Here is a 22,165-nt window from a genome sequence, read left to right as displayed (position 1 = left end):
CACACCCAGGCTATATGGTATAACCTATTGATTCCAGGCTACAAATCTGTACTGCATTGTACTATACTGAATGCTGTAGGCAACTGTAATACAATGATAAGCATTTGTGTATCTAAATGTATCTAAACATATAAAAGATACAATAAAAATGTTATAACCTTATGGGGCCACCATTGTATATGGGGCCCATCAATGACCAAAACATCTTTATGTGGCACATGAGAGCATACGATGTTTTATGTAAGCCTCAGGATAATCGCAAAGACAAAACAGGTACTAGATACACAAATGAAAATTTTACCACATGTTTAAAAAAGAATTAATACTAAGACACAGAAAAGAATCAAAGTATACCACTACAGAAAATAATCAAAATAATCAAATCATGCACAGCAAAAGAGAAATAAAAGAACAAAGAAACTGCAAAACACCTATCAATAGTTACTTTAAATATCAGTGGACCAAATTAGAAAAGACACAGAATAGCTGAATGGATAGTAAAATGAGAACCAAATATATGCTGCCTATAAGAGACTCACTTCACCTTTAGAGACACATACACTGAAAGGAAAGAGAGGGAACAAAAAAAAAGAAAGAGTAGCTATTCTTACAACAAACAAAATAGACTTTAAGTCAAAAACTGTAACAAGAGACAAAGAAAGTCATTATAGAATGATACAAGGGTCAATTCATCAAGAGGATATAATTACTACATATATACATTCTCCCTAATTATATAAAGCAAATATTAACAAATCTGAAGAGCGAAGTGACAACAATAATAAAATAAGAGTAGGGGACTTCCATATCCCACTTTCAACAATGGATTGATCATTCAGACAGATAATCAATAAGGAAACAGATGACTTGAACCACACTATAGATCAAGTGGACCAGACATATACAGGACACTACTTTCCAAAACAGCAAAATACACATTCTTCGTGAGCATACACAGTACATTCTCCTACACAGGTCATATACTGGGCCAGAAAACAAGTCTTAGCAAATTTAAGAAGATTGAAATCTTACTAAGTATTCTTTTTGACCACAGTGGCATGAAACCAAAAATTGAAAACAGGAGAAAACTTAGAAAAGTGACAAATATGTGGAAATCAACCAACACACTCCTGAACAACCAATAGATCAAAGAAAACATCAAAAAAGAAATAAAATTTCTTGAGACAAACTAAAATGAAAGCCCAACATACTAAAACTTATGAGATGAAGCAAAAGCAATTCTAACAGGGAAGTTTATACAGATAAGTGCTAAATGAAGAAAAAAGATCTCAAATAAACAATAAACCTCAATTAATAGAAAAGAAAAAAAATGAAGCCCAAAAGTAGAAGGAAGGAAATAACAAAGATCATAGCAGAAATAAATGAAATAGACTAGAAAAACAATAGAAAAGATCAATGAAACGAAAAGCTGATTTTTTGAAAAGATAATGGCCGGGCGCTGTGGCTCATGCCTGTAATCCCAGCACTTTGGGAGGCCGAGGTGGGCAGATCACGAGGTCAGAGATCAAGACCATCCTGGCTAACATGGTGAAACCCTGTCTCTACTAAATATACAAAAATTTAGTGGGGCGAGGCAGCGGGCGCCTGTAGTCCCAGCTATTCGGGAGGCTGAGGCAGAGGAATGGCATGAACCCGGGAGGCGGAGCTTTCAGTGAGCCGGATTGCACCACTGCACTCCAGCCTGGGAGACAGAGCGAGACTCCATCTCAAACAAATAAAATAAAATAAAATAAAAATAATAAAAATTGACCAACCTTTCACTAGGCTAAGAAAAAAGAGAGCAGCCTCAAATAAATAAAATTAGAATAAAAAAGGAGATATTAAAATTGGTACCATAGAAATACAAAGGATAATAACAGTCTACTCTAAACAACTATGTGTCAACAAATTGTTTAACTTAGAAGAAATAGAGAAATTTCTAGAAACATACATCCACTAAGACTGAAACATGAAGAAATAGAAAATCAACACAAACAATGAGTAAAAATATTGAGTCAGTGGTCAAAAAGCTCCTGAAAAAGGAAAATCCAAGACCAGATAGCTTAGTGGAGAATTCTAGCAAATGTTTAAAGAAGAATTAATACCATTTCTTCACAAACTCTTCCAGAAGTTGAAGAGGAGGGAACACAAACATTTTTTATGAGGCCAGCATTACCCTGATTACAAAGACAGAAAAGGACACTACAAGGATGACAGACACTTTTAAGGTGCAAATGATGTATTCTTGGATTTGAAAATACAGGATTTGTTTGTACAAAGATTTGTGTGTGGATAGGTGGATGTGTATTGGTGTGTGCATGCATACATATACAAGCTTACCTTGTTTTATTGCACTTCACTTTATTATGCTTCTCGGATATTGCAGTTTTTACAGGCTGAAGGTTTATGGCAACCCTGCATCAAGCAAGTCTACCAGTGCCACTTTTCTGGTAGCATGTGCTTATTTTGTATCTCTGTGTTACATTTTTGTAATTCTTGCAATATTTCAAATGTTTTGTTATTATTATGTCTGTTATGGTGATCTGTGATCAGTGATCATTGATATTACTATTGTCATTGTTTTGGGGCATAACAAACCATGCTCCAAAAGACAGTGAGCCTAATTGATACACATGTGTGTTCAAATGGTTCCACCGATCTGCCCTTCCTCCATCTCCCCGTCTCCTCAGGTCTCCCTGTTTTCTGAGACACAGTAATACTGAAATTAGGCCAATAAATAACTCTACAAAGGCCTCTATGTGTTCAAGTGAAAGTAAGTCACAGATCTCTTATTTTAAATCAAAAGTGAGAAATGATTAAGGTGAGTGAGGAAGGCATGTTAAAAGCTGAGACAGGCCGAAAGCTGGGATTCCTGCACCTAACAGTTAGCCAAACTGTGCATGAAAAGAAAAAGTTCTTGAAGGAAATTAAAAGTATTACTCCAATGAACACATGAGTGGTGTGAAAGTGAAACAGACTTATCGCTGATATGGAGAAGGTTTGAGTGGTTTGGATAGAAGATCAAACCAACCACAACATTTCCTTAAGCCAAACCCTAATTGAGAGCAAGGCCCTAACTCTCCTTAATTCTCTGAAGGCTGAGAGAGGTTGGGAAGCTACAGAAAAAAAGTTTGAAGCTAGCAGAGATTGGTTCATGAGGTTTAAGGAAAGAAGTCTTCTCCATAAGATAAAACAGCAAGGAAAAGCAGCAAGTGCTGATGTAGAAGCTGCAGCAAGTCATCCATAAGATCAGCTAAGATAAGCAACAAAGGTGGCTACACTAAAGAAAGGTTTTTAATGCAGATAAAACAGCCTTATATTGGAAGAAGATGTCATCCAGGACTTTCACAGCCAGGTAGCAAAATAAATGCCTGCCTTCAAAGCTTCAAAGAACAGGATGACTCTTTTGTTAGGGGCTTAAGCTGAAGCCAAAGCTCATCTACCATTCTGAAAATTCTAGGGCCCTTAAGAACTATGCTACATCTACTCTGCCTGTGCTCCATAAATGGCACAAAGCCTGAATGACAGCACATGTGTTTACCACATGAATATTTTAAGCTTACACCTGAGAAATACTGCTTTAAAAAAAGATCTCTTTCAAGATATTATTGTTCATTGACAATTTACCTGGTCATCCAAGAGCTCTGATGGGGAACTACAAGAAAATTAAAGCTGTTTGCATGCCTGCTAATACAACATCCATTCTGCAGCCCATGGATCAATGAGTAATTTAGACTTTCAAGGCTGATTACCTGAGAAATACATTTTATAAGACTGTAGCCACCACGTATAGTCGTTCCTTCGATAGATCTGGGCAAAGTAAGTTGAAAACCTTCTAGAAAGGATTCACCATTCTAGAAGCACTTGCAATTCATGGGAGGAGGTTAAAATTAAGAATATTTGTGATTCATGGGAGGAGGTCAAAATATCAACATTAAAAGAAATTTGGAAGAAGTTGATTCCAATCCTCACAGATGACTTTGAGGGTTCAAGACTTCTGTGCAAGAAGTAACTGCAGATATGGTGGAAATAGCAAGAGAACTAAGATTAAAAGATGTGAAGAGAACTTAAGATGTGGCTGAATTGCTGAAATCTCATGATAAAATTTTAACAAATGAGAACTTGGATGAGCAAAGGAAGTGGTTTCTTGAGATGGAAGCTACTCCAGGTGTAGATGCTGTGAACCTTGTTGAAATGACAACAGAGTATTTAGAAAATTGCATCAACTTAGTGGATAAAGCCGTGGCAGGGTTTGAGAGGATTGTCTCCGATTTGAAGGAAGCTCTACTGTGGGTAAAATGCTATCAAACAGCATTGCATGCTACAGAGGAATCTTGAAAGAAATAGTCAATTGATGCAGCAAACTTAATTGTTGTCTTATCTTAAGAAATTGCCACAGCCACCTCACCTCCAGCAGCTCCCACCATGATCAGTCAGCAGCCACAACACTGAGGCAAGGCCACCGACCAGCAAAAAGATCATGATGTTGAAGGCTCAGGTGATTGACAGCATTTTCAAACAGTAAAATAATTTTTCACTAAGGTATGTACATTGACTTGTTTAGACATAATGCTATTGCCCACTTAACAGACTACAGTATAGTATAGACCTAGCTTTTATATGCACTGAGAAACCAAAACTTCTGTGTGATTTGCTTTATTACCATATTTGTTTTATTGCAGAACTGGCCACCAGAATCTTCCCTTCCCCTAGAATACCCTTCAGCCAAGCCACCTGCGTTTTCCCCTCACCCATCATACACCCCTCCATTGTCTGGCCTGCCCTCCACCTCCTCCAAAAGCCTTCATTGCTCCCCCACTGCTGGACTGCACTCTGACTCCATCTCACCATGACTCAGGGGCACTTCCATTGGGCACTGCCCTAAAGAGCTCATCTCCACAGTGGCCTGAAACCAAACCCACAGTGTCTCTGAGGTATGCCTATATAGCAGTCCCATAAGTTATCGTGCACTTTAAGCATTACCAAGTCCAGAACTGTAAATGCCATACATTTACAGAAATACCACTTGAAGATTTAACTACCTATAATTCTTTCATAATTAGAATTACAAATTTTGAATATTAATTATTTTAATTGGGGGAGGTGCCAAGCTGGTTGAGGAGAAACAGCTCTACTCTGCAGCTCCCACTGAGACAAACATAAACAGCCAGTGAATTCTGCAGCCATTGAATTCTGCATTTCTAACTGAGGTGTCCAGATTCCCTCATTGGGACTGACTAGGCAGTTGGTGTGACCCATGGAGAGCAAGGCAAAGCAGAGTTGGGCGACAGTTCACCCAAGAGCTGCACAGGGCAAAGGGACCTCCCTCCTCCAGCCAAGGGAAGCAGTGAGGGATTGTGCTACCCGCCCGAGGAACTATGCTTTTCCCACAGATTTTTGCAAACCCCAGATCAGGTAATACCCTTGTGAGCCCACACCACCAGGGCCTTGGGTCCCAAGTATAGGCAGGGTCTGCACAAAGCTGTGCAGACCCATAGCAGGGGCTCCAGTCGGCAGCCATTTGGGCAGGTAATGAGCTGTAGGAGTTTTTGCATACTCTGGTGGCTTGCAGAAATCCAGTGAAGCAGGAGATCCATCAACTCCCATGAGAAGGGGCCTGAAGCCAGGGAGCCAAGCAGACACACTCCCACGGAACCCCACAAGCTAAGACCCATTGGCATGGAATCCCCACTGGCCAGCACAGCATCCTGGAGTCTGCCTAAGAAGACCAAGTTCCTGGGGGGAGGAGTGACCGCCATTACTGCGGGTCTAGTCGGTGATTTTCTCCTTCCAGTGCTACGGAGACTGTGTGGTTTGCACTGGGCAGAATTCCCCACAGTGCAGTACAGAGGCTGTGGCAGATATACCATTACTGTATATCCAAAGGAATATAAATCATTCTATTACAAAGATACATGCATGTGTACGTTCATTGCAGCACTGTTCCCAATAGCAAAGACATGGAATCAACCCAAATGCCCACCAATGATAGATTGGATAAATAAAATGTGGTACATATACACCATGGAACACTATGCAGCCATAAAAAGGAATGAGATCAAGTCCTTTGCAGGCACATGGATGAAGTTGGAAGCCATTATCCTCAGCAAACTAACACAGGAACAGAAAACCAAATACCACGTGTTCTCACTTACAAGTGGGAGCTGAACAATGAGAACATATGGACAGAGGGAGGGGAAAAACACACCCTGGCACCTGTCAGGGGAGGGCCGGTGGTAGAGAGAGCTTCAGGAAAAATAACTAATGCGTGCTGGGTTTAATACCTAAGTGATGGGTTGATAGGTGCAGCAAACCACCATGGTACACATTTGCCTATGTGAGAAAACTGCATGTCCTTCACATGTATCCTGAAACTTAAAATAAAATGAATACATAAGTACATAAAATTTTAAAAGATAAAAAAAATCTTAATTGTATGTGCGTAGGTCCCTTTGACTGAAAGTGAGATAGAAATTTTTTAAAACTTACTATTCAAAATTTGCAAAACTAAATAAGAGTAAAAGAAATTTGCATTTTGTCTCTGTATTGATACAAGACAAAAACATTGTGTGGGAAAGCTGGAGTTGAGGACGAACGAGATTCTGAGAATAAAAATCCCTGGTACATAGCCAAAATTTCAGAACTTCAGATTTTCAAGGGCTATAAAATATGTAACTTCAAGCCACCGTCTCCAATAGATTAAAGGAACCAGGTAATATCTATGTCCCAGGGAGAAAGAATAGAAAATTGGCTGAGTTCTATCACTGACAAAACTTAGTGAGAAGGAGGGATGTGGAAGGTGGGAGGGTAGGGGGATCCCCGGCTTGGGGGGTGGAGAGGGGCTGTGCTTTAGCCTCCCACTCCTCCTGCCCCTCCCCCTCCCTCTGCACCTCCCCGCCCTCTGCCCCCCCTCCCAGCACCCCTCCCCCTCCCACTGCCCCTCCCCAACAAAGGAGCCCTTTGTGATGTCAAGGCCCCAGCTCTGTGACACATGCCTGGGCCCCAGTCCCCGGTCTCCACCGGGATGCCCAGAGCTCAGTTGCTTGAAAGCAACGCGCCTATTCACATGGAGAATCTTCCCTTTCCTTTAAAATTACTTAGCCCCTCATCGCTGAACGCCCCCAGCCCCACACCATGGGTGTTGGATATCCTCCTCACCTTGGTGTTTGCCCTGGGGTTATTCTTCCTATTACTCCCCTACTTCTCTTACCTCCGTTGTGACGACCCCCCCTCACCATCGCCTGGGAAGAGAAAGGTAAGGAGCCCTCAGTTCAAACCCACAGAGCTTGATTCTCTCCTTTCTTTTTATTATTAGTTCCACTTTTCCAAATCCAGTGGAGAGACTTCTGCGATGGGAAGTCAGAAAACACCAGAACATCATGCTTCCAGGGAGAGGCAGGGCAGCCAGTGCTTGGTAGGGGCAGATCGGGTACCGGGATTTCCATCCCAAGCTCTCAGTCCATCTGTGGGGGAGCGCAGGAGGCATCAAGGCGAAATCAAACCCCTGGACTCAGCCCCAGGACCGGTCATGAGACTGGGGAGGTCCCTATCGGAGACCAGGCCCTGAGCCCTGGCTCATCAGCCACTTTCTGGGGCAGGTGGCTTGGGGCCCACCCTCCTCTGTGTGGGGTGATCTGGGGCTTGTGCTGGGCCCCCGAGGGCCTCCCACCGGGGCCTGACATCTCCTCTGGTCTCCTGGGAAGCAGAATCCTACCTGACAGCTCAGCAGTGCCTGCGGGCCTCAGCCTGGGTGTTCCTGGAGAGGAGGAACAGGGACTGACGGCGTCCGTGGTGGACCTCATATTGAAAATCCCTGTGTGTGTGTGTGCTATTTTTACTTTATTTATTTTATTTTATTTTATTTTATTTTTTGAGATGGAGTCTCGCTCTGTCGTGCAGGCTGCAGTGAAATGGAGAGATATTGGCTCACTGCAACCTCTGCTTCTCGAGTTCAAGCTATTCTCCTGTCTTAGCCTCCTGAGTAGCTGGGATTACAGGTGCCCACCACCACGCCTGGCTAATTTTTGTATTTGTAGTAGAGACGGGGTCTCACCCTGCCCAGGCTGGTCTCAAACTCCTGACCTCAGGTGATCCACCCGTCTTGGCCTCCCAAAGGGCTCAGATTACAGGCGTGAGCCACCGCGCCCGGCCCCCTCTTCCTGTTTTTCTAAGAAGAAAAGGAGTTTGTCATCCATTTAAACATGAGTGGGAGGAAGCACACAGAGCTCCCTGAGCAAGACTAAGACAGCCATGCGGTTCATGAGTGCAGCTTGCTGCGGCTGGGCTGGGGGCGAAGAGGGAGAGCCGGTCCTAGCTCCTTGCCGTTTCTTGTCTCCCAGCGTCATCGTGTCTCCCAGTGTCCAATACGATGGAGGGGGAGGCCCAGAGGCAGGATGAAAAACCACAGTCTGAGAGGTAAGGCTCTGCCAGGGCACGCTAGCATTAATTTGATCTCGTCTGTCCCGGAGGGAACTGACTCTGAAGAAGTCAGTTGAAGAAGCCTGAGGTGGGGGCTCCTAGGAAGGAAATCAGAACCCCGGGTCCTTCTCAGATTCCATGCCGGAATGAAGCCATGGTGGGCCAGGGACTGGGCATTACCCAGCAGGGGGCAGTGTGTGTGTCCTGGGGAGACCAATGCCTGCCTGGAGGCGGAGGGGGGTGAGGGGGCCTCCTGCTCCCCGGGAACAGCTGTTCAACTCTGCTAAGGCTGATAGCTCTTTGAGACCATCCCAGTCCTTTCTCCCCACAGGGCAGTTGTGAGGACTGTGGGGGTGGGGGGTCTGTGTGTGGAAGCCCTTTGTGAATGACAAAGCCCCGCCCTCCATGCCTTGCTATTACCGTTGGGCCATGTGGCTTTGGACATAGATGTGTGGGTTCCGGGGTCTAATTCCCCATGGTCTTCCCTGAAGAAACAGCCACTCAGCCTCCTGTGAGATCCCAGGTGCCTCCCTCACTGCCCTAACCCGGTCTCCTGATTTCCAGCTTGTAGAGAGTGCCCAAGAGGCCTGGAGGAGACTTGGGACCTCCTTTCACACCTGCAGAGGTGAGGCACTTCCCCTTCCCTGCATCCTTCCTACCAGGGCTGGGATGCGACCCCAGGGCCATAGGCAGCCTGGAGCTGACCTGGGATGGGGAGACCTGGGGGGCAGAGGATGGGACTAAAACCCTGGGGCGAGGGGTAGCAGGAGAATCGGGAACTCAGGGTGTGGGGTGGTGGAGGGGCTGTGGCCCGAGCGCCCACTCTGCTCTTTGGCCCCACCTGCTCCTGGCTGCAGCTCATGCCTCCTGTCTCCTGCAGCCTCCTGGGTCCATACCTTGACAAAGGTGGCCTTTCTCAGCTCTCCGGTCCAGACCCCCCAGGTGAGGTGGGCAGAAGAGCACCTGATGGAGCCTCCCCGTCCTCTCATGAGCCTATGGAAGATGCTGCTCCCATTCTCTCCCCGGTAGCTTCCCCGGATCCTCAAGCCAAGCATCCTCAGGATCTGGCCTCCACCCCATCACCAGGCCCAAGGACCACCTCAGTCTCCTCCCTAAGTGCCTCCCAGCCACCAGAACCTTCCCTTCCCCTAGAACAGCCCTCACCCGAGCCACCTGCGCTTTTCCCTCACCCACCACACACGCCTGATCCTCTGGCCTGCTCTCCGCCTCCTCTGAAAGGCTTCCCTGCTCCCCCCCTGCGGGGCTCCACACTGATGACTCCATCCCCTGAGGGGGCACTTCCACTGGGCACCATCCCTCAAAGCTTGTCTCCATATGGAGATTTGGCGGCTTCTGTCCCAGCCATCGCAGGCCTTGACAGCTCAGTCAGTCGTGTTTCTGCCTCCTCCTGGTGGCAGGAGACAACCAGAACCTGGTGCACCTTCAACTCATCAGTCCAGAAAGATCATCTTTCCCGCCACCCACCAGAGACCTGTCAGATGGAAGCTGGTAGCCCGTTTTTGCTCAGCTCTGATGGCCAGCATGCCGTGGGGATACAAGTCACAGAAAGAGCCAAGGTCAACATTTGGAAAGAAAAAGAAAATGATGGATCATTTACAGACCAAATGACCCCAGAAAAGCACTTAAATTCTTTGGGGAATTTAGTGAAATTGGATGCTGAGCAGGACACCACAACCCCAAAACCCTTCTGGAACATGGGAGAGAACTCGAAACAGCTGCCCAGTCCTCAGAAGCTCTCAGATCCTAGGCTGTTGCAGGAGAGTTTTCGGAAGCATAGCCAGCTTTTCTGGGGCCTCCCCTCTCTGCACAGCGAGTCCCTGGTGGCTAATGCCTGGGTAACTGACAGGTCTTATACTTTACAGTCTCCTCCTTTCTTGTTCAATGAAATGTCCAATGTCTGCCCAGTTCAAAGGGATACTACACTGTCCCCACTGCCTTACCAGGCCCAGCCCCTGTCCCATCTGGGGCCCGAGTCCCAACCCTTTATTTCATCCACATCCCATTTCCGGCCCACACCTATGGCTCAGGCCGAGGCTCAGGCCCACCTTCAATCCTCTTTCCCAGTCCTATCTCCTGCTTTTCCATCCCTGATTAAGAACACTGGAGTAGCTTGCCCTGCATCGCAGAACAAAGTGCAAGCTCTCTCCCTACCTGAAACTCAGCACCCTGAATGGCCTTTGTTGAGGAAACAACTAGAAGGTGGGTTGGCTTTACCCTCTAGGGTCCAAAAATCTCAGGACATCTGTAGTGTCCCCACTCCTAACCTTCCTCAGGAAAGCTTGACATCCATTCTGCCTGAGAACTTTCCAGTCAGTCCTGAACTCCAGAGACAACTGGAGCAACACATACAAAAGTGGATCATCCGACACTGGGGCAACCTGGGAAGGATCCAAGAGTCTCCGGATCTGATGCAGCCTGGGGACGAATCGCCAGTGACAAGTCAGGCCAAGGGCAAACCCAGGCCCTGGCAGTCCTCCATGTCCACAGTCGAAAGCAGCAAGGGGGCATGGAAGGTGAAGTTCCAGCTAGAGAAGGACCCGTGCCCACATCCAGGGCAAATTCTGGGGCAGACCCCGCAAAATCTATCCAGGGGCATGGAAAGCTTCCCAGGGAAGGTTCTGGGGGCCACCTCTGAGGAGTCAGAAAGGATCTTGAGGAAGCCCTTGAGGAGTGACTCGGGAAGTGATTTACTGAAATGCACAGAGAGGAATCGTGTAGAAAACCTCCTGAAAGCCCACATAGGCAGGAGGTTGAGCCAGACCAACGAGGGCTTGGTCCCCCTGACTGTGCATCGATCCTGGCTTGCTGCCAACCAGGCTTTTCCCGTGCCCAACACCCACGTGAAAACCAGCAATCTAGCAGCCCCGGAAAGTGGGAAAGCCTGTGTGAACACAGCCCAGGTGCTTTCCTTCCTCGAGCCGTGTGCTCAGCAGGTGCTGGGAGCCCACATTGTGAGGTTACGGGTCAAACACAGGTGGGGTCTACCCCTCACGGTCCTCAAGCCCATTCAGTGCTTTAAACTGGAAAAGGTTTCATCCTTGTCCCTTACACAGCTTGCCGGTCCCTCCTCAGCCACCTGTGAATCTGGGGCTGGCTCAAAAGTTGAGGTGGCCACGTCCCTTAGAAAGCCACCAATGGCAAGTCTGAGAAAGCAGGTGCTGACCAAAGCATCTGTTCACATGCCAGAGAGTCTTCTGGCCTCCTCACCTGCAGGTGAGCAGTTCCAGATGGTCCCACAAGGGATGCCATCTTGGAATGGTCATGGGCCCTTGAAGGCTCCTTCAGCTGGACAGGAGGGCAGGTGGCCATCTAAGCCCCTCACATACAGCCTCACAGGCAGCACCCAGCAGAGCAGGAGCTTAGGAGCCCAATCTTCAAAGGCTGGAGAGACCAGGGAGGCAGTGCCACAACCCAGAGTCCCCTTGGGAACCTGTATGCTGGCAAACCTCCAAGCCACAAGTGAGGATGTGCGTGGTTTTGAGGCTCCAGGGACCAGCAAAAGCTCTCTACTCCCTACAGTGTCTGTCTCCCAAGATCCAAGAAAGCTGTGCCTTAGGGAGGAGGTTGTTAGTGAATTTGAGCCTGGAATGGCCACGAAGTCAGAGACCCAGCCTCAAGTTTCTGCCACTGTTGTGCTCCTTCCAGATGGGCAAGCATTTGTTCTGCCCCATCCTTCAGAGAATTTGGCTTCTCAGGTGCCCCAGGGCCATCTCCAGAGCATGCCTACTGGGAATATGGGGGCTTCCCTGGAGCTACGTGACTTCATGGCAGCCAGAAGGAGCAACCTGGGGCACAAGGAGGTCAAGAACCCAAACTGTCAAGGCTCATGCGAGAGCCAAAGGCCGATGTTTCCCTCTACTCACAAGAATGAGAACTCTAGGAAGCCCTACGAGGGCTTAGAAAAACATAAAAACTTAGAAAAACATGAAGAGAGGCTTGAAGGATTGAGGACTCCTCAAGTTACCCTAGTCAGGAAAACAGAAGACACCCATCAGGATGAAGGCATCCAGCTACTGCCATCCAAGAAACAGCCTCCTTCAGTAAGCCACCTTGGAGAAAACATCAAGAAATTTTTTCAGTGGACTTTTTCAAAGAAAAAAAGTAAGCAAGCACCAGTCACTGCTGAGAGTCAAAAAACAGTAAAAAAGAGATCACGTGTGTACAACAGCAGTGCTGAAGCTCAGGAGCTCATGACAGCAGTTGGACACATACTGGAGAAGAAAACGTCACTTTGCCCTGAGCACCATGCCTCGAAGGTAAATCAGCACAAACGGGAGTCTCAAGCCCCCGTCTGTGGGGTTCCCTGCAACCACAGGCACCTCTTCTACTCAGAACACAGCAGAATGCTGAGCTATGCAGCCAGCAGTCAACAAGCCACTCTCAAGAGCCAGGGTTGTCCCAACAGAGAGAGGCAAATCAGAGATCAGCAGCCCTTGAAAAGTGTCCGGTGCAACAATGAACAATGGGGCCTGCGACATCCCCAACTCTTGCTCCCCAAGAAAGCTGTATCCCCAGTCAGTCCCCCTCAGCACCGGCCAAAGACACCCGGTGCCTCCAGCCACCATCACAACTGTCCAAGGCACTGTCTTCTTTGGGAAGGTATCTGATTTTGTCAGTCACAAATTCTTTTTTAGCCTTCCCTAGAGAAAAACAAGTCCCTAAGAAAAAATTCACTCTGTAGAGAAAAAATATTTTTTCTCATGTTAGTACATGCACAACATTTAATATTCCACAATATATATGGTTTTTTATTCATAAGAGGATGATGGCTTTTATTTGTGCCATGCTTGGTGTGAGCTTGGTTTCTAGAAGCGACAGGACATGGAGGGATGCTGACAGTCGTGCTGTAAGCCCACCTTCATCCTGAGTCCCTTCACTGAACCTTAGATTTCTGTAATACTGTCTTTACACAAACAACAAAAAACTCTAAAAACAAGATGAGAAAAACCTATGAAGAATATTTATTACAGTATTACTTATAATAGCCAAAAAGTAAAAACATCCCCAATGTTAATTAACTGATGAATGGATAAATACAATATGGTGTATCACATCATATCATATATACAATATCATGTTATTGACCAACAAAAGTAATGAAGTACTGACATATGCTGCAACCTGGGTGAAAATATTATATTCTTATAAATATCATGCTGCGTAAAAGAAACCAGAACCAAAGAGTGCATTTTGTATTATTCCATTTATATAAAATCTCCCAAACAGGCAAGTTTAGACAGTGGTTACCTAATGATGTAAAGTGGAGGAGGAATGGGAAGTGACTGCTAATGGGTACTGAGACTCTTTTGAGGGTACCAAAAATGTTATAAAATTAAACTTTGGTGATGATTGAACAACTGAATGAATATATTAATATGTATGAAACATTTTAAGTGAGTAAATTACACAAAATTTAAATTATGGCTAAACAAAGCTGTTTTTAAAAAGTGTACCAGCAGCATAAAATTAGTTATAAATTAATCAGGATTAAACAGTGCTCATCTTGATTAAGCTTATAATGGATGATGATTATTTTACTTGTTTTATTCTATAGTAAACAGTTTTAGATTCAGTGATTAAACAAAGGACTACCTTTACACTCTACGTATTTTTTAAGTAAAGGAGAAACATTATTAAAAAGTGTATAAACTGGTTCATGTTTATGTTAACTATCTTACCCTTCCTTCTTTTTTACTTCCAATTACTTTAGTTATATTTTGGGTTCTATTTGATACTGTCTATGCAATCTGTTAATCATTCCTTAAAGGAAAGAGGAAGTGGGTAGGGAATAAAGTATGGAGCCATCCAAAAAGGAAAAGATCTGGGAAGATGTTGTGCTGATTTAATGTTAACAAATGTTGGGAAAGTCAACCCTTGATGTCTTGGTTTTTATTTTAGAAATATTATTTTGTTGACAATATAATAAAGTGCATACAACTGATTTAAAATAAAAATAAGGTATATGAAAATATGTAAGATGCAGCTGAAGCAGAGGTGAGAGGAAAATTTTTATGACTAAATGTTTGTATTAGAAGTGATAAAGGCCTCAACCAACTAAATTTCTACCTCAAACAACAAACAAACAAAAACAAGAAATAAAAAGAGCAAAATAAGACCAAATCAAGAAGCAGCATATTCTGGTATAACTTTCAAATTATCCTTTAAAAACAGTCATAAGTTAAGAATTTGGTGTACAAATTCTATATTATGTCTCCTTACCTTTAAAATGCATTTTTTTTTTTTGAGACACAATCTCGCTCTGTCACCAGGCTGGAGTGCAGTAGCGCGATCTCGGCTCACGGCAACCTCTGCCTTCCGGGTTCAAGCAATTCTCCTGCCTCAGCCTCCCGAGTAGCTGGGACTACAGGCACCCACCACCACGTCCAGCTAATTTTTGTATTTTTAGTAGAGACGGGGTTTCACCATGTTGGCCAGGATGGTCTCCATCTCCTGACCTCATGATCCGCTCACCTTGGCCTCCCAAAGTACTGGGATTAAAGGCGTGAGCCACTGTGCCTGGCCTAAAATGTGTTTCTTTTCCGTGATATAAATGTATTATCTGTACTACTATGAATATGAAATGCCATAATTGAGGCTTTTTTAACTTTGCAAATGGAATAAAGGAGAGAAGGAAGGATGGGATTGTCCTGAGTTATTTAGATAAACGTTAGAGAAAAGATTCAAGTTGATATTCTGATAAACTTGATAAATCACATGGCCAAATCTGACATTTATGCGAGTAAACGAAATGGAAAACAATATAACTGGGTGTAAAGAAAGAAGGAGATAAAAAAAATACAAAGTTAAATAGTCCCTCACATTGGTCACAAGGCCAAATCAGCTGGCTCAGAATGTCATTTAGTGCAGAAAGCTTCACTAAATTTCCTCCTTCAAGGAATGACTTTGTTCCTAGGAAATCTACACTAGTGTATAGAAATAAAGGGGCATACTGTCTGCATCTTGCTCTTAGATAATTCAGAAAAAAATGTGTGTATATCTATATCAATACCTGTGTAGAATAAACAAGTGTGATGAAATGTTAACAACTGATAAACCTGGGTAAAGGGTAGGTATATGGGAGTTCTTTGCGTATTTTTTCAACTTTTATGCACATGTGAAATTATCTGAAAGTGAAAATGTTTGTAAAAATTAAAAAGCATACCATTTCAAAATAGACTGTATTTATATAAGAAGTGCCCAATGTTTTTGCTTAATATTTTGTGGTAAGATTTTAGTCTTCCAGGAAAAGTTTCATATTGGTTATTATTGTGAAAAATAATGAAGTGGGCTGCTTCAAATTTTTGTAAGTTCCTTTTGAATACCTAAGCATCTACACCAACTTAAAGATACTTCTCTATAATTTTTAAAAATTCAAAAAGGATGTCTCATAAAGTAAGAAAATAAACTGTGGTTTGTTTCTCCATTGTTGTTAATTTGCAATGTCCCACTTATCTCTGATGGGACATCAGTAAATTTACTTGCCTTATTGTACTTATTCCTTGATGTATTTCTAATGATTATATCATTCTTTGAAGACTTACATTTGTACCCCCTCAACGATTGTGAGATAAAGTGTTGTATTTGAATACACTAAATGAATAAGAACTATCATGAGCTCTTCAGAAAGTAATGAGCTTAGAAGTCAACAAAATGTAGTACTTTTTAAGATAAGATAAATCCTTTCCAAATAAACAACAAAGTAGAATTTGATTTACTTTTTTCTTTCTTTCTTTCTTTACACCAACAGAACAAATCCATGCTAAAGCCCGGTTTTTCCTTTTGTTTACAACCTCATATATATCAGCTGTCTCTGTCGAATTTATTTCCCCATAGTGTCATTTTATTGTAACTTTGTGTTTTATACTTTTCTAGTGAAACGTGACTGATAACTCTTTTTTTTATGTGTGCAATATTTTAAAGATTGTTTTTAAGATTCTGCTTATACAAAATACCAACAAATGTAGGTGAGGCCTCTGTGAGGAAATCTATGCAATTTCACTCTGAGAAAAAAAAAATGGATAAGAAGGGCCTCTACGTAACAGGACGAGCAGGAACCGTTAAGGCCGTCAACCCATAGAGAAAGCCTCGTGTTTGTACACAGACACGCACGTGTTTACACATTCATGTGAACACAGGCACCCAAGAGAAGGGGCTGTGGGGCTCAGCTCTGGGGCACGAGGGTGACGGGAGGAGAGGGAGAGCCGTGGGTCACCACACACAGCCACGCAGGCGAAGTGGACCGCAGGTACAGAAGGCGCCGGGAGGCGGCTGCACAGCCATACCCAGAGCTCGCCAGGCCAAAAGCCTGCAGGGACGCACTCCGGACACGAGGAAGGCCAACACCCCTAACAGTCAATCACTGGGCACACACAGCACGACCCCTTTTCTTCATTACAGCACGGACACATGTTCCCTGACTAATAAATAGTCACTGGGCACACACAGCACGATCCCATTTCTTCATTAAAGCACGGGCATGCGTTAAACTGAAAAGCCTGGAAGAATCTATGAAAACATTAACCACCAGGCCAGATGTAGTGGCTGACGCCTGTCATCCCAGCACTTTGGGAGGCCGAGGCGGGGAGATGACCTGAGGTCGGGAGTTTGAGATCAGCCTGGCTAAGATGGTGAAATCCCACCTCTACTAAAAATTACAAAAATTAGCCGGGCGTGGTAGTGGGCACCTGTAATCCCAGCTACTCGGGAGAATGAAGGGGGAGAACTGCTCGAACCCGGGAAGTGAAGGCTGCAGTGAGCCGAGATCGCCCCACTGCACTGCAGCCTGGGCGACAGAGTAAAACTCTGTCTCCAAAAAAAAAAAAGGCCGGGCGCAGCGGGTCGCGCCTGTAATCTCAGCTCTTTGGGAGGCCCAGGCGGGCGGATCATGAGGTCAGGAGATCGAGACCAGCCTGGCTAACACGGTGAAACCCCGTCTCTACTAAAAATACAAAAAATTAGCCGGGCGCGGTGGCGGGTGCCTGTACTCCCAGCTACTCGGGAGGCTGAGGCAGGAGAATGGCGTGAACCCGGGAGGCTGAGCTTGCAGTGAGCCAAGATCGCGCCACTGCACTCCAGCCTGGGTGACAGAGCCAGACTCTGTCTCAAAAAAAAAAAAAAAAAAAAAGAGGAAAAGGGGCAAGAAGCTGGGCTTGAACCTGGCTGGACCTTCCGCCACTCGGCCCGGCCTCCATCTGTGACTGGCACCCTGTAAATGGGCACCAGGAAGCTCCGCCACCCTCACCAGGATGGTGGGGCTGGGCGGCCGTGGGACCAGGGGCTGGGGTGCAGGCCGGATCTGAGTCTCTCCTCCCGTGACGCCCCCGCCCGCCCTCACGGGATGATGTCTGTGTACTCCCGATCCTTCCCCTTGCTCTCTTTCCACTTCCTGTACCTCACGGAGGCGTCCACGTTGGCGGGCGAGAAGGTGTTGGGCTCGTTCAGGAGGGAGATCACACTCAGGAGGATGGTCCTGACGTTCTGCGTGGGGTTCCACCTCTCTGAGGGCAGCTCCCCGCTCTAGGGGTCGTCCACCGGGGGGTGGAGGATGGAGATACACACGTCCCCCGTCTCGTAGATGTTAGGGTGCCACATCTTGGTCAGGAACCGAAAGGCCGGTGGAGAGTATGGGTAGTCGATGGGGAACTTGAGGCGCGCCTTGTAGTAGCCGCCCTCGTAGTAGGTGTTGGGGGCCCGAAGATGGCCACCTCCCAGTTGTACAGGTCGCGGTAGTCCAGCAGTGTCACGCGGAAGCCCTCGACCAGCTCTTCCTGCAGCCCCTTGAGCTCCAGCAGCAGCGCCTTCTGTGAGCTGGGCACTAGAGGCCGAGCCATGGCGGCGGCGGAGGGGCCCGGGGTCGGCGGCGCGCGGGGCGGCGCGCGGGGCGGCGCGACCACCGCGAGTTCGCGAGATGGGCCGGGCCGCGCACCGTCCATGGGGGGAGCCACCAGGGCCGCCGCCTGCCTCCTCCTCTGCTTCGCCGCCGGGAACCCCGAGCGTTCCACCAGCTCTGGCCTGATCACTCTTTTTTTTTTTTTTTTTTTTTTTTTTTTGAGACAGAGTCTCGCTCTGTCGCCCAGGCTGGAGTGCAGTGGCGCGATCTCGGCTCACTGCAAGCTCAGCCTCCCGGGTTCACGCTATTCTTCTGCCTCAGCCTCCCGAGTAGCTGGGACTACAGGCGCCCGCCACCACGCCCGGCTAATTTTTTTGTATTTTTAGTAGAGTCGGGATTTCACCGTGTTAGCCAGGATGGTCTCGATCTCCTGACCTCGTGATCCGCCCCCCTCGGCCTCCCAAAGTGCTAGGATTATAGGCTTGAGCCACCGTGCCCGGCCCTGATAACTCTTAAAGAGGCAACTTGCTTTATGAGAATTTCTTCTGAATTCTCTTATATCAGACAGCACAAGATATAGAGAATTATGGATGTAAAGACCATATAAACATAGTTTACAGATGAATAACGCCCCTTATTTTCAGCTGCAGGGTTTTAGACAGTGTGGAAGCATTGACCACCAGACTTCATTTCCATTGCTAATGAACATCACCTCCAACTCTCATTAACAACAACAAACACACACACACACCAAAATTAAAAAGTCATCTTTTAAAAATCCTGAGCTGATGTAGTCTGCCAGCTAGCCCTTCCTTTCTCAAGTGGCCACTGATAATTCTGCAAGGAAATATTAGAATCAGATTAGATATTTGGAGCCTAAGTCAAAATAATTGCACATTTGTCCATTTTGGAAAGTAATGGAGGCGAGGGTGTGTGTGTGCACTTATATGGACGCGCACATGCATAGGTACACACACGTGTTGTGTTTTCTTGTGCTTTAATTTTTATTTTTAAATTGTAAATTGACAAATCATAGTTGTGTACATTTATGGAGTACAAAGTGATGGTATAATTTATGAATACAATTTGGAATAATTATATCAAGCTAATTAGCATCCACCACCTCAAATACTTGTCATTTTTAATGGGGAATGCATTTGAAATTTACTCTTAGTGATTTTTAAAATGTAGAATTCTTTACTGTGTACTGTTTTCACCAAGTTTTGGAATATATCTCAAAGAAAAAAAAACTTATTATTCCTCTTGTATAAATGAGGCTTTGTACCTTTTGACCAGTATCTATCCATTCCACCCCACACCTCCAGCCTCTGCTAAGGAGCATTCTGCTGTCTGCTTCTTTCAGTTTGATTATTTTAGATTCCACATATAAGTGAGAACATGCAGTTTTTGTCTTTTTTGTCTTGGCTTATTTCTTTTAGTGTAACATCTTCCAATGTTGCTGCCAATGAAAAAATGATTTTTGTAAAGGCATGTAATTGTAATAGTCTCTTATGATGCTTTGTATTTTTGTGGTATCAGTTATAATGTCTCCTTTTTCATTTCTAATTTTATTTGAGTCTTCTTTCCTTTTTTCTTCGTCTAGCTAAAAGATTATTGGTTTTATATTTTTAAAAAACTTAGTTTTGTTCATCTTTTTTGTCATTTTCTAGTTTTCATTTCACTTATTTTTGCTCTGATCTTTATTATTTTATTTCCTTCTGCTAACATTGGAAGAATTGGTTCTCCTTTTTCTATTTCCTTGAGGCATAATACTAAGTTGTTTCTTTGAGATCTTTCTTCTTTTTGCTGTTGATGTTTATTGCTATAAACTTTCCTCTTAGAAATGCTTTGGCTGCATCTCATAACTTTCGGTATGTTGTGTTTCCATTTTTGTTTTTCTCAAGATATTTTTACATTTCTTGTTTAATCTCTTCATTGACCTATTGGTTGTTCAAGAGCATGTTGCTTAATTCTTTTAATTTTAATTTCTTCATTCACCTGTTGGTGGTTCAGCACCATGTTGCTTAATTTCCACATATTCGTACATTTTCTGGAATTCCTTCTATTGTTGGTTTCTAGTGTCATATCATTGTTGTCTGAAAAGGTACTTGATATGACTCTAATATTAAATTTGCAAAGATCTGTCTTGTGCTCTAACCTGTTGTGTATCCTGCAGAATGTTCTATGTGTCCCTGAGAAGAATGTGTATTCTGCTGCTGTTGGGTGAAGTTTCTGTATGTGCCTTTTAGGTCCATTTGGTGTAAAGTGTCCTTCAAGTTCAATGTTATTTTCTATCTTTTTTTTTTTTTTGAGACGGAGTCTCGCTCTGTTGCCCAGGCTGGAGTGCAGTGGTGCAATCTTGGCTCACTGCAAGCTCCATCCCCCAGGTTCACACCATTCTCCTGCCTCAGCCTCCCCTGCAGCTGGGACTACAGGCATCCGCTGCCATGCCCGGCTAATTTTTTTGTAATTTTAGTAGAGACAGGGTTTCACCATGTTAGCCAGGATGGTCTCGATCTCCTGACCTTGTGATCCACCCGCCTCGGCCTCCCAAAGTGCTGGGATTACAGGTGTGAGCCACAGCGCCCAGCCCTATCTTTTTATTTTAATAAAATAACTACCTAATTTATGACAGTAGGAAAGTAGGATCTGGTGTTCTCTGAGCTTCTTTGATTCGTGGGCAGGTGTCTGTTGCTGAATTTTAAAAGTTCTCAGCTATCCATTTTTCTTTTCACATTCTGGGTGAATGCAGTTTTCATAAAAGGTGCTAGATTTGTGCAACCCTAAAGATAGGTGACTCCTCTGACTCACAGATCCTTGAGAGCCTCTCCCGAACAGAGTTTATCCACACACCCCAATTCCCATACCCACTCTCCCACATAGGTGTTCTGGCCACCAGTAGTCTCTGAAGGATGGAAGATGAAGAGACATAGCATGACCTTTACGTGAGTCTCTACTCCTCCCAAAAGAATGAATGTTCCTGGAAACTTCACCAACAGAAAATCAGGGGATATCAATATATGTAAGCACTCATTACTCATGTAATGGAGGCCTTGGCAAAATGTGACACTTAAATTTCTGCTCAGGGAGAGTAGAAAATAGGCACAGAGAATAGAGAGACTGGTAAAGAATAAAGGCTCAAAGGTGATTGAGTTGTGTTATAGGAACGTCTTGATCAGGCTTTGCTTTATTCTTCTCTTGTGGAGTATGAAACTGGCTGTTACAATTAAATATATTTCTTGATTTCCTAAAATGTTATAGGCTGTTTCCAATTTTTGTTATTTTTGGAGTTTCTTAAATCGAAATTTGATTCAGGATAATTAAAAAATATAATGTTAATGGTAAGATGGAAAGTAGGCCAAAAGGCAATCGTGTTAAATGAGGATAATTGGAGATAGGACCTTGAACATGAAAGTAATCTTAAATTCTTGACTATTACGATACAGTTTGCATAAAGAACTGAGATTTCTTCAGAAAACTATAGTGAAATGGGACACTACAAATCAGATATAAATTTAAAATGAACACATTTATTCAATACATATCCATAGGTTATTCTGGATTAAATGTATACATTTTAAGAATAAAGTTTTAAATTTGAAAATGAAAGACTATTTCTCATCTAAAAGACCATTGGCTTCAAGATACTTACAACTGTGTTAAATCATCTTCCATTGGTTATAGTTGGTTATGGCATCGGCATCCCCAAATCTGGCTGACCCATACTACATTTTTCCTAAATCTCTTTTTTCTTCTGTATCTTGCTAAGGCTGCTGGTTCATCGTCCCAATTTCCTGTATTTAAAACCCCAGTGCCACCTTTGACCTTGTCCTTTCTCTTCTGCTCTTCATGTCTTCTGTCTCTCACATTCATTCCAACCTACACATCCCAGTGGCC

The 22,165-nt window shown here is 44.6% G+C and overlaps 1 protein-coding gene and 1 pseudogene across 3 annotated transcripts; one reads left to right on the top strand and one right to left on the bottom strand.

The window, feature by feature from the left end:
• Positions 1–18,269, bottom strand: part of LOC129479376 (ubiquitin-conjugating enzyme E2 R1-like) — a 58,198-nt pseudogene extending 39,929 nt beyond the window's left edge.
• LOC129479373 (spermatogenesis-associated protein 31A6-like) lies at positions 7,025–13,146 on the top strand. Of its 3 annotated transcripts, none has more exons than XM_055272387.1 (5): positions 7,044–7,255; positions 8,340–8,415; positions 8,983–9,043; positions 9,299–9,894; positions 10,345–13,146. In XM_055272387.1, exons 1-5 carry the CDS (start codon positions 7,067–7,069, stop codon positions 13,044–13,046), a joined length of 3,624 nt encoding a protein of 1,207 aa, XP_055128362.1. In that variant the 5' UTR covers positions 7,044–7,066; the 3' UTR covers positions 13,047–13,146. The 3 variants fall into 3 exon arrangements, with proteins under 3 accessions (XP_055128358.1, XP_055128362.1, XP_055128361.1); XM_055272386.1 differs by having other exon boundaries at positions 7,044–7,269; positions 8,315–8,415; XM_055272383.1 differs by having other exon boundaries at positions 7,025–7,255; positions 8,358–8,415; positions 9,299–13,146.
• Positions 18,270–22,165: the final 3,896 nt, after the last annotated feature.

Source organism: Symphalangus syndactylus, chromosome 3, assembly GCF_028878055.3.
Source record: "Symphalangus syndactylus isolate Jambi chromosome 3, NHGRI_mSymSyn1-v2.1_pri, whole genome shotgun sequence".
NCBI classification, from domain to species: Eukaryota; Metazoa; Chordata; class Mammalia; order Primates; family Hylobatidae; genus Symphalangus; species Symphalangus syndactylus.
The sequence above is the reverse complement of the archived record's forward strand: the minus strand, read 5'-3'. Positions and strand labels throughout refer to the sequence as shown.